The sequence below is a fragment of the Megalops cyprinoides genome, chromosome 6, assembly GCF_013368585.1.
Source record: "Megalops cyprinoides isolate fMegCyp1 chromosome 6, fMegCyp1.pri, whole genome shotgun sequence".
In the NCBI taxonomy this organism is placed as follows: domain Eukaryota; kingdom Metazoa; phylum Chordata; class Actinopteri; order Elopiformes; family Megalopidae; genus Megalops; species Megalops cyprinoides.
In genome coordinates, this window is record NC_050588.1 from 37,846,124 (window position 1) to 37,858,611 (window position 12,488).

The 12,488-nt window shown below is 46.8% G+C and overlaps 1 protein-coding gene across 1 annotated transcript in view; it reads left to right on the plus strand.

The window, feature by feature from the left end:
- Window positions 1-12,488, plus strand: part of LOC118778775 (copine-9-like) — an 81,240-nt gene extending 68,752 nt beyond the window's left edge. The window contains exons 17-21 of the mRNA XM_036530486.1: window positions 1,810-1,937; window positions 7,417-7,519; window positions 8,202-8,259; window positions 11,256-11,329; window positions 12,306-12,488. Coding sequence (XP_036386379.1) covers window positions 1,810-1,937; window positions 7,417-7,519; window positions 8,202-8,259; window positions 11,256-11,329; window positions 12,306-12,488 — 546 coding nt within the window. The remainder of the gene's footprint in view (window positions 1-1,809; window positions 1,938-7,416; window positions 7,520-8,201; window positions 8,260-11,255; window positions 11,330-12,305) is intronic.

A 12,488-nucleotide genomic window follows, 5' to 3' on the forward strand; every position in this document is an offset into this window, starting at 1 on the left:
CATCACTGTCTTTAAGTTTGCATACTCCAAAAAAAAAAAAAAAATACAGCCATCATTCAGTCAACTTTCCAAATTAAAGGCTACCATAACAAGCCAAAGGTGGAGCACAGTCAAGCGCTGCTATTTTAATTCATTGAGACTGCCTAGCAGTGGAGGTCGCACGGAGTTCTTAAGGCCCTGATCTGAGGTTCTGTGCTTGGCTCTCTGCTAAATTATTCTCAGCATGGGCGTCAGCTTGTTTTGAAAAGTGCAGGGGACAACGGCGGGTTTGACGTGTTCACGCCTTTTTAAAGTGGTGGGAACGAAATGGGCCAAGACAGAAGGTGGTGGAAATGTGTCCCCAGCGTAAATGACGCCCATGATTCTCAGCAGTTGCTTCTCTGCAGTGGTTCATGTTCCTGAATACTTTTACGAAGATATATATGTATTTTTTTTTACATTACATTATTGTCATTTAGTAGGCGCTCTTATCCAGAGCGACTAACACAGATTAAAATTTTTATGCGCCATCCATTTATGTAGCTGGATATTTACTGAGGCAGTTCTGGGTTAAGTGCCTTGCCCAAGGGTACAGCCGCAGTTACCCAGCAGGGAATTGAACCAGCAACCTTACGGTTACAAGCCCTGCTCCTTACGACTCTGCATTTTGTACCTCACTGTAACCCAGGGGCAGCAGTGTGGCAGAGTTGTAATAGGGAACTTGAATTTGCTGCTGCTCTACAAATTAGTATGCATTCTTTAAAATCCCTAAAACTTATTCAGGAGCCTGTTCCAGCTGGACCTCTTCCACTCTTGCTAGCTGAGTAGCACTTTCTTGCGGAACAGCTAAAGGGTCCATCTCCTCGCAGTTAATGCGATTAGGAAGAATTCAGCTCATCATTATGTGCAATTCAGTCAGGCCCAGACATTGTCTGTCAGGGGTTTGGTATGTATAGTTTCAACTTTGACTGGAGGAATTTAACAAGTGTAACTTTTTTTTGTGACATGGACAACATTTTTCATTAGTATTTTTTTCAGTAAACAGTCTCTCCCATGTAACAACCCCAGCACACTTCTTTGCCCCAAAGCTATCTTTAAGCTCTGTCAGTTTAGCTGTTTTGTAAACAATGTGATCGACTATGTCTAAAAGTCAGGACTGATTGGCAAGCAATAATGGCAAGCAATTTTAGATATAGTGGTTTTTACACCTACTAGCATCTCATTAAAATGGCACCTTAGTGTTGCACTAAGAAAAAAATAAGATTAAGAGGCTTGAGTTGACAATTCAGCCAAGTTTTCTTTTTTTTCACTCCAGTTCTACATTAAAGCCTTAAAGCATTATTCTAATTAGGTGCAACCTAAACTATTTTTTTTTCTTTCACACCATTTTCATTTTTTAGGTCAAAAAGTCTTTTTTCCCATTTTACTTCTGTGTGATCATTTCTATTCATAGACATGGCAGAGAGCCTGTGGCTTTTAAATGCAGGGAAAATGGAGTTTTCACTGTCTTTGTTAGGCTGACTGGGTGTAGGAGACACTGAGAGATGAATTGACCTGGGGCATTAGTGAAGGGGAGCTTAACTCTAGCTGTAGTTCTCTGCTCATTCCAAGAAACCATTTTAAGAATTACACTAGTGCACAAAAAAATCTGATTTCCTCTGAAAACTAAACAGTTATACTGCCCAGTATTGGTTGTCAATATTTTAGGTTATTGAGATGTTGCCTTTTGATGCTGAGTACAGTTTTATGGAAAGGAATGCGTTAAGGATTTCCTCATTAGAGTCTCCCAAGTCCCAGCTCACTAATTCGATTCTGTCCCGTCTCCCGCAGAACTCCAACGGTGAAAATCCCAACTGCGTGGGCATCGAAGGCGTTCTGGAGGCTTACTTCCAGAGTCTGAGAACCGTGCAGCTGTACGGACCCACCAACTTCGCCCCCGTCATCAACCAGGTGGCGCGGTAAGACATGGCAGGGCAAAGAGTGGGGTTCAGGTGGAGTTACGAGTACGGAGTGGGGTGCGGGTGGAGGTACGAATGAGCCCTGAGTACTGCCCTTATGAATATGATTCACACAAATAGATAATTAGCACAAAATATTCATATCGTAGCTTAAAAAAACAAACATTGTCTGGAAATCACTAATCACTAGTTCGAAGTATGCGAGAGTGTGCACAGGGCCTGTTTTTAAAGCCAGCCTTCAGTGCTATCATTTTTCAAAATTAATATGAATGAATATGTGTGTACCTAGTGAATTCACCAGTGAGAAATGTTAGGGCAAGTTTAGATAACATCTGTCTGACATTTTTGAAGTTATAATGAGTAACAAAAAAAAGAAAGCAAAATTGTCTGTGGCATTCCTCGCAATAAATCCTGGTTGGGTATGGTCAAACCTTTGTGAATTCAAAATGATGCATACTAGACTTTATTTTATTTACATAGCTGTATCCATGACCCATTTTAAAATGTGTTTTAAAAGCTAAAGATAAGAGCTTTATGGAATGTTCGGGTTGTAACTAGTGCCCCCATCACCTTAGCAACAAGCAAGTGACAGTAGTCAGGGAAAGCTGGCTAATGTCTACATTTAGAAATTAGCTTGCTAACATTGCTACTGTGAATACTAACTAGTAGGCCTGCATGTTACCATGAAAAACTGGAGATTACGTGACCATTATTACTGGCTAATTCACCCTTTTTAGCTAAAGCCGTAAGAGGTGATGGTATCCTACCAGCTACATATCTCTTGAATTTACCTAACTAACCATAAGCTAGTTGTCTAGTTGCAAATTAGCAAAATGTGCATGGCCATATGATTTAAAGTCATGAGTCTGTAGTGACTGTTGAAAGTCTGTGGCAGAAAGCATGGCACATGGGCTAAAACACCCATCTCCAGTCAGAGTTTGAGTTCAGTGAGTCTCACAATGACAACAAATTGTGCTGCTCATCATTATGTCAACATTTTGATTTTACAAAATAAGCCCAGGGAGAGCCACAGCACTCTGACTTGACTGATTTTCCTGCCAGTCTTTCCAGGACACTCTCCCTTGCTAACCGGTTCGGTGCTGTATGTGGGTTCGCTTCACACTGCATGAGTTTACCGCAGGGCTGGTCAGTGGGTTGCCGAGGATTCCGTCACAGCTTGAAAGAGACTGGGTGAAACAGATGATCACCGTAGAACCGCTTTACTGCCTACAGAAAGAAGAAAATTGTATGAAATTGTATGGCCACTTTATACTGTAACATAATTCCATAGCAATCTTTGTATCCATTTTAGGAGACATCTGTGCACTGTAGCTCCTGAACATGTCTGAGACTATATATTCTGACATATATACACTGAAACCAGTGTATATATGTCAGAATCCAGGCAGATACTGTACATAAATATGCATCCATCCAATATGCGTTCACACACTCTTACACACACACACACACACACACGCACACACACACACACGCACACACGCACACACGCACACACGCACACACACACACACACACGCACACACACACACACACACACACACACACTCCTGCAGTGTTCAGCCCCTGGGCTGTAAGGCTGTGTGTTTCTCTGTGTCATGCAGTCCCCCTGGACCATAGCACTCCCTCTCCCTCTCCATCTGCATCCTCAAAGGTTCCCTGTGATGGCAAAAATAATTGTCTTAGGTGGGCTTCATGTGTGCAGCTGAAGGGAGACATGCATTCTTTATGTGTGTGACTGACACTGATACTGGGCCATATAACAGATGCAGTCTATCAGACACAAATTGTACATTTTTCTGTGCACAGCATATCTGAGCGGACGAGTCAACTGAACTGAAATTCCTTCTCTTTATGCCACTGTTCTGGAACTATCTGCTTCTGTTGTGGAGATACTGTCAGATTATTCTGACATTAAGGCTGAAAACGGCTCCTGTTAGCTACTGTATAAAAGGAAGCTCATCTCTTGTCAGTTACTGCTCAGCAGTGTGGCGTAATGGTAAGGTATATGGCTTGTAACCGAAAGGTTGCTGTTCTGAGTGCCCGCTAGGGCACTGCTAATGTACCCTTGGGGTCCTTGCGGTCTTTAAGAAGTCTTCTGACGACCCCAGAAAACAGCTTTTTGAAAACCGTGCAATGTTAATTTAATGCACAGTCGATACGGTTTCATTCTGGTACTGGTGACATATCAGCAATATTCCCTGCACTAAACTACAGTATATAAACACTTCTCTAGGACCCTCTAGGATCTTAGCTCCTCTAGGACACCCTTGCATATATATGAGATGTTAAAGTCACAATGTCCCTCCATACAACACTCTTTTCTTATCTCAACATCTAGTGTAATGTGAATTTACTTGTGGCATTTTCCATTTGCCTGTAACAGACAATTGTAAGGTATTTGCCGCTGCACAGATTGTCGATATATGATTGTGTGATCTGCAGACCTTAATATTGCTTGACAGCAGGGTGCCACTCTCAATCTGTAGTAATATTTGTCACTGAGCCAGGCTGCTGCTTCCTGCAATCTCTACACACTGATTGATTGCTCCTCGGCACTCAGAGTGGATGTTTCATTGGTGCATACAACACTGTGACCACCCTCATATAACCAGAATCCATCACGCCTATGCGACGAGCTGTATCTTCAGACATCCAGACTTTTCGCTTGAAACGCCCATCAAACCTGACGCAGCTGGCGGCAGGAATCAGGGTAAACAGCAAATCAAAACACTTTCGGCAGTCGTAGACCAGACGGAATCACAGGGTGTCATTTCACGACTGCTTAGCTCCGCTCGAAAAGCAAATTGCGAACCTCCTCTTATCTGTGCGATGAGGGGCGTTATGAGGACAGAGCACTTGCGTCCGGCCGTTAGCGTACGGGCGTTCTCAACAGCAGCTGGTGATACCGCGGCAGGCTCGGCGGGAAGGGGCAACCTGCTGGCGACCGCCCCCCCCCCCCCCCCCCCCCCCACGCTCCCCACCCCCGGGCCCCCCATGGCGTCGCTGGCCGTCTGGCGGGATGCAGAGAGGAACCGTTTTCCACGTATTTACACCTCTCTGATTTACACGGTTCGTCGTGACCGTGGGCATGAACACGGTGACGCACAGGAAGCAGACTGGCATAAACACCTGCACAGCTGTGTCCTTCCCAGGACAGAGAAGCTCGGAGCCGATAAAACGTGCCGCTCGCCGACATGCTGTCTGTTACTGCCCGGGACGGGTCTGCAGGTCTGTGTGTAGGATTTCGGGTGGCAGTGTGGAGTAGTGGTAATGTGTAGGGCTCGTATCCGTTTGATTCCCCACTGGGGCACTGTTTGGGTAAGGCACTTAACCCACACCTGCCTTAGTAAATATTCTGTTGTATCAATTAATTTTGTATATTATATATAGAACTGTTACCTATGCAAGTTGCCCTGGATAAAAGCATCTGCTAAATGACAATAATGTCATGTAATTTCTGTGAGATTTGATTCAGAAGCAATGGTGCCACACAGGCAACAAAGTGTACAACATATGCTTTGTGGGAGAGGCCCCGATGAGGTCATCACTCCGCGCCACGTTGCTCTCGGGTAGAGGATGCTAAACAAGGACAGGTCCCGGAAGCCCGTTCAGCCACGGCGCAGGTGGGCCGGCCGGCCAGCTTCCAGCCCTGGCCTGTTTCCCCGCTCCCCCCCCGGCTCACTGCGGGAGCTCCAGCAGAGCAGAGGTGTGGAAACGTGGGGGGGTGACAAAGCCCCAGCGTGGCAGCAGGTGGGACGGAGCAGAGAGGACACTGGCTGCTCCCCCGCCCCCCCCCCTCCCCCCCCCCCCCCCGCCCTCCCTGCCTGGCTCTCAGCAAATGTGAGGGTTCAAATCCTCCAGCACAGCCCGGCATGCAGGGGCATAACGGAGATCAAACGCTGGAGGTACGATTACTACGGTGATCAGGGCGCTATAAATACACCATGAAAAACAATACCGTAGGAATGCATTTACAGTTACTGATATTTAAACCGAGGGGAAATGATACGACCTGTACTGTACATTACATTACATTAGTGTCATTTAGCAGACGCTTTTATCCAGAGCAAATTACATAGATTGCAATTGTATCCATTTACATGGCTGGATATTTACTGAGGAAATTCTGGGTTAAGTCACATACACTGACCAGCATAGAAAGGGCAAGAGCCGACAGCGGCTCAGAACTGGAGAAAGTCTGAATGCCTCAGCAACTGACCTGCACCTCTCAGGCCGGGGGGGTGGGGGGGGGGGGGGGTTGCGCGGGGGTTGGGGGGAGCGGAGGGCCATCGATTGGCTGGGCACTCGTCCAAGCGTGACTATTTTTATCAGGGATTTATGACCCCTCCAGCCCGGTCTGGCCGAGGGGAGAGCCGAGCAGGGGACACTATCCAGATGCTGTCTCCTCCTCTCGCCACATATCAGGCTCGTATTTATAGCCCGTCAGACAAAAAAGAGGAAAGAAAAGAGAAGAAAAGACAAGGTAAAAAAAAAAAAAGAAAAATAGAAATTGAAACGGGGCGTTGATGTAATTCCGCATCACACTGCTCATGGCTTGTCTTGATGAAAAAGAAAGACAGGGATTTGGCAAAGAGCGGAGCGACATTTTGAGGATTTTTTTTTTTCATTATAACCGTCCTCTCTCATGATCAGTTCATGGATTATTATGGCAATCAGAATCATGGTATAATTTAACCATATGTATTATTATTTTATTGGTGTGACCTGCTTATTTGGTATACTCCTGCAAAGTGCTGGTACTCCAGCCCAGCTATACTGTGTACAGGTTATTCTCTGTATCAGTGGTTTTATTATTTTGTATACATTTTTCTGCCTTTTTCACCCAATGTTTTTATTGTGGTCGCCAGTTGTACTTTAGGCTAATCTCAGCATGACAATCTCTCCATTGACAAAGGAGAGAGCGCAGTCCTCCAACACACACACACACACACACACACACACACACACACACACACACACCAATGTGACTCGTTTTCACACCACAAATCCTACAATGCACCAGGAAGCAGAAGCAGTACAGAAGGTAGGCGTATCTCCGTGATGTCATAGGATTCCGGAAGAGTCGTTGGGTGCCAACATACCCTCCCCTACACCTGTCATCAAAGCCAATTTTTCCCGCCACTGTGTGCTCACGGTCATTGTCCATTCGAACCCGGACATAGGGCTCAGCCTTCTATCAGAATCAGGGCTTTAAACAACTGAACCATGCAGGTGGCTGTGTTGGTGGTTTTACAGAACTATTCTAGGCACTTCTAAATACTTTACACCCATGAATATTAGAGGAGGCAATAGCACAACTGAATGAAACATGTCCAACCAGTCTGAACTGTAGTTTAACCGTAGCAATGTTATTTGAGGTCCTGTAATTGCTCCAGAAGAGAACCCGAGTGCTGTAACGCCACCTCTGAAAGGTCACACCTGTGTTGTACCCCAGGTCAGCGGCCGACGTGACGGACGGGTCTCAGTACTTCGTCCTGCTGATGATCACAGACGGGGTCATCTCCGACATGGTCCAGACCAAGGAGGCCGTGGTCAATGTGAGTATGTCGGCCATCGGCTGTCCGCCTCGCGTGGAGCCCGAGGCGCGAGTGTCCGCATGGACTGCAGGACGGATAGGTTTATAAACCGTGTATGAAAATGAGCGAATGACGTTTTATTTGTGATCTGCAAAACGTGTGTCATTTTGCAGTGTGATTCTTGGCTCTGTTATGAGCATATCTGTTCCAGCATATATGGTATCTCTTCCAGCATATATGGTATCTGTTCCAGTTTATATAGCATCTGTCCCAGCATATATAGTAACTGCTCCAGCATATTTTGTATCTGTTCCAGTGGACATAGTAGCTGTTCCAGCTTATATAGTATCTGTTCCTGCATATATAGTATCTATTCCAGCATATATACTATCTGTTCTAGCATATTTCATATCTGTTCCAGTGTATATAATTATCTGTTCCAGCATATATCATATCTGTTCCAGCGTATATAAGTATCTGTTCCAGCACATACAGTCATACAGTCGCTGTCGCAGCAGCAGCAGTAGTGATAATTTATTCAGTGGATGCGTAATGCGAGCTGATTTACAGTATGTAGGAAGACACACTTTGTCATGGCGCCCTTGTTAGGAGGAGGGAGGCAGTGTGTACTTCTCAGCACCCGTAGTGAAGCGTTTGCACTCGGTGGGTGTGTGTGTGTCTGTGTGTGTCTCCGTCTCCCCAGGCTTCATCCTTGCCAATGTCCATCATCATCGTGGGAGTGGGACCTGCCGAGTTTGATGGTGAGTGCGTTGCTGTGGGTGCGAGGTGGGAGGGGGGATGGGGGGGGCGAGCTGGAGAGTCCTGCCCCTCTCTGATCCAGCCACGGTTAAGCTCTCTCCCGGGCACCGTTTTTGCCATGCTGTGCACTGATTGGTGGTAGCCTGGATGAGCCGCCATGGCACAGTACTGTCTCAGACCCGTGAGAAGAGAGAAGCAGCAGTCTCCTGGCTGACATTTCTGGTGGCTCTCTCCCTTCATGAGGCCGAAAGAAGGACCATTATTGTGGGTTTCACTGTGTCCACCAGCACCAGCTTCCAAGAGATCATGTATCACCCTGCCCTACCCGCCACAGGAAGGTATTTTATTTGCTTTTTAAGAGTTCCTGTGGCAAGACCTTCTGCTCCGAGATGGCAGGGGTGGAATTTAAATCACAAAGCATATATAGTTCAGTTACTTCCTGATAGGGAATCTTTGATGTTGCCAATATTGCAACAGAATCATGGCATGGGGCTGGTTTAAGTGGAGACAGTACATTTGGAGAACTTGAAAGCTTCAAACCCCTTTCCTATCCCATTTACAAGGATTCATTTGGGCTACATTTGTCGGGGGGGGGGGGGGGGGTGTTGTTTTTTTTTTTTGGCTTTGATTGAATGGTCTAGCACTGTGATTACGGTGGACTAGTAGGTATGTCTGTACATGGAGGCACAGAAAGTCTTCACTTCGTGCTCCTTAATGGATAAAAATTGGTGTGCTGGCCCTGGCGCTGCTTATCTAGTCTGGAATGAGTTCTGAGAAATGACAGCCCCGAATAAAATTCTGCTGTCTTTGCAGTGATTTGACCAATACTGAATACTTTTCAAGAGGCACTCACTCTTCCAGAGTTCACCGAATTGAAAGGGTCTTGCATGAGTGCTGTCTAAAAGCTTTACCCTAATACAGCTAAACCCTCTTGTTATTTTTCTTTTCTTCTTTCGACTCTTCTTACTTTACTTACTTTGATCCTTCTTTTTTTTTGCAAATTGGTTGGTGTTCTGATGAGTGCAGTCTTATTGGTGATCTCAGTTGGATGTCCTCGAGGTCTGAAAGTGGTCTTAGTTCAGGTGTCCGTGAGGTCTCATTTCAGTCCCTGTGATGTCTCACTGTGGTCTTGCTTCAGTTTCTGTGTGGTCTCCGCGAGGTCTCAGTGTTGTCTCAGCACGGTCTCAGGTTCGTCTTCGTTTGGTCTTGGCCTTTGCTGCCTTTCACATTTGGAGGCTCACAGGAAAAGGGGAAGTCCAGTTAATTTGTAATAGAAGATAATCAAATAAAGTCAGTTATTTTTAGCACGAAGCCCTACTAACTTAATCTAATCTCGGCGGCCTCTGGTCTTCAATAATTTAAACATTTTGAAATTTTTACGTGCGACTGAGGAAGGTGTGAGGGGCAGATATGAAATCACGAAGCACAGCGAATCGGAACGAAAATAAATGTATACATTGGCGACCTGGGAAATGAATTTCCTTCCAGAATTCATGTTGGGTTAACGATTAGCATAACTTAAAGGAAGTGCAAATAGTACTGCGTGGTCCTGGGGGGGGGGGGAGGGGGGGTGAGCGCGGCTACCCGTGCCTAACAAGCTGCTGGGTCTCACAGGGACCTATTACATGCTGAGCTGCTGTGGGAGGGCTGGGGGCAGCTGTTTCAGTGGAACCGGCTATGAGGAGAAAACCTTTGATCAGCGGGGGCTGCCCCAGTCCTCTCTGCCTGCACCGGGGGGATATTGGTCCCGGGACAGCCCAAGTAAACAAAGATTGCTGCTCTGCTCGGACGCCTCCTGATACAGAAACTCACAGCTAACAGCATCCTCGTCGGTATTTGGGGCCCGCTGTCCCGGCTTCACCTCTGACATTTTTGTAAACACAGGTCCTTTTTTTCCCCATCCTCTGGAAGTCTTCTCAGGTTCTCCTCCATCGTGAAAATGTATGTTGTATTTGTGCTGTGAGGCCAGTGTGTTGTGTTTGTGTGATTTTTCCCAGTAGTCCATGTATTATGCAGCTTGGTATCTGTATGTGTGGAGGTGTTATCCCGCTTGTGTGGTGATTGGTTTGCTTGTGAGACAGTGTATGTGAGTTGTGTAGGCAAGTTTGTGGGGTTTGTGTGTTTGTATGTGCTTGCGTGTGTATGTGTGCATGCATGTGTGTGTATGCAATCTTAATGTATATGTGTGTGTGTGCGTGTGCATGTGTGAATACATGTTGTATACGTGTGTGTGTGTGTGTGTATGTGCGCGTTCATGTAAGTGTGTGCATGTGTGTGTGTGTGTGTGTGTGTGTGTGTGTGTATGTGTGCGTGTGTGTGTGCGTGTGTGCGTGTGTGCGTGTGTGTATGTGTGTGTGCACGCGCCTGCCTATGTGTGTGATTTCAGAGCGCTGTGGCAGTAAGAGCTACAGGAATCTCAGTGTAACACTCTGAGTGTCCCGGGAGACCCCCACCATGCTGGGCCACCTTCCGCCCAGGCCTGCCGCCCCCTCCTGCCCCCTCCCGCCCCCTCTCCCCCCAGCCCTCTGCAGCCATCTGTCAGCCCGCTGTGCCACAACCATGCTCAGTTCCTCTGTCTCTCCTGGTGCTGCTTACCTGCCCCTCTACACCTGTGATTAATGACACGTCTGTCAGCAACCCATCACAGCAGAAGCACAGAGCTGCCCAGTCTGTCTGAATAATCACAAAGCTGATTATTAGGAGCTGAGCAGAAAACCTTGTGGGTAGCCTTGAACCACTGTGCCAAATCTCAGGAGCAAATCTCATTAGCTTTCAGAAATATAATGATCTATTTTTGTCAGTACAATATTTTTTCCCCCAGAATAATCATGCAAGACTATGCAGTAGAACTGGGCTGTTTGCATATTGAATTAGCAGTAGTGACCAGCATTTAGCAGTATCATCAAAGCTATCAGCTAATTTGATTGAAAGGTTTCACTTTTGGCAGAGTGACCCCTAGTGGTGGAGTCTGATGCAAATTCCTCTTCTTTCTCTGCAGCCATGGAGGAGCTGGATGGCGATGAAGTCAGAGTGTCCTCTAGGGGGCGCGTTGCTGAGAGAGACATTGTACAGGTATGACTCTTTTTCTGTCGCTAACTGTCCTCAAGGCAGGCTCTGTGCTGTGGAGGGAAAATCAACAGTTGTTTCCATTTCTTCCTCGTACTGTTAATTCTGACACTTTTGACAATTATATTACATTATTTGTCATTACATTATTGTCATTTAGCAGACACTCTTATCCAGAGCGACTTATATAGATTACAGTTTTTACATGTTATCCATTTATACAGCTGGATATTTACTGAGGAAATTGTGGGTTAAGTTCCTTGCCCAAGTGTACAACAGCAGTACCTGGTGGGGAATCGAACCAGCAACCTTTTGGTTATGAACCCTGCTCCTTACCGCTATGCAACACTGCGACCCATACGCAGTGATTGAACACTGCTAACACTGAGCGCTAACACCCATTCGCCTGACCCTAACCCTAAAACTGAGCACTAACACCCATTCTCCTGACCCTAACCCTAGCACTGAGCGCTAACACCCATTCGCCTGACCCTAACCCTAAAACTGAGCACTAACACCCATTCTCCTGACCCTAACCCTAACACTGAGCGCTAACACCCATTCTCCTGACCCTAACCCAGCACTGAGCACTAACACCCATTCCCCTGACCCTAACCCAGCACTGAGCACTAACACCCATTCTCCTGACCCTAACCCTAACACTGAGCGCTAACACCCATTCTCCTGACCCTAACCCTAACACTGAGCGCTAACACCCATTCTCCTGACCCTAACCCTAACACTGAGCGCTAACACCCATTCTCCTGACCCTAACCCTAACACTGAGCGCTAACACCCATTCGCCTGACCCTAACCCTAAAACTGAGCACTAACACCCATTCTCCTGACCCTAACCCTAGCACTGAGCGCTAACACCCATTCTCCTGACCCTAACCCTAACACTGAGCACTAACACCCATTCTCCTAACCCTAACCCTAACACTATGACTAACACCCGTTTGCCTGACTTCCTGTCCTGCAGTTCGTACCGTTCCGGGACTACATCGACCGGTCGGGAAACCAGGTACTGAGCATGGCCCGCCTGGCCAAAGACGTGCTGGCGGAGATCCCTGAGCAGCTGCTGTCCTTCATGAAGTCGCGGGGGATCGAGCCCCGCCCAGCCCTGTCGGCCCCCCCCAAACCAGGGCTGAACATGCGCATCTGA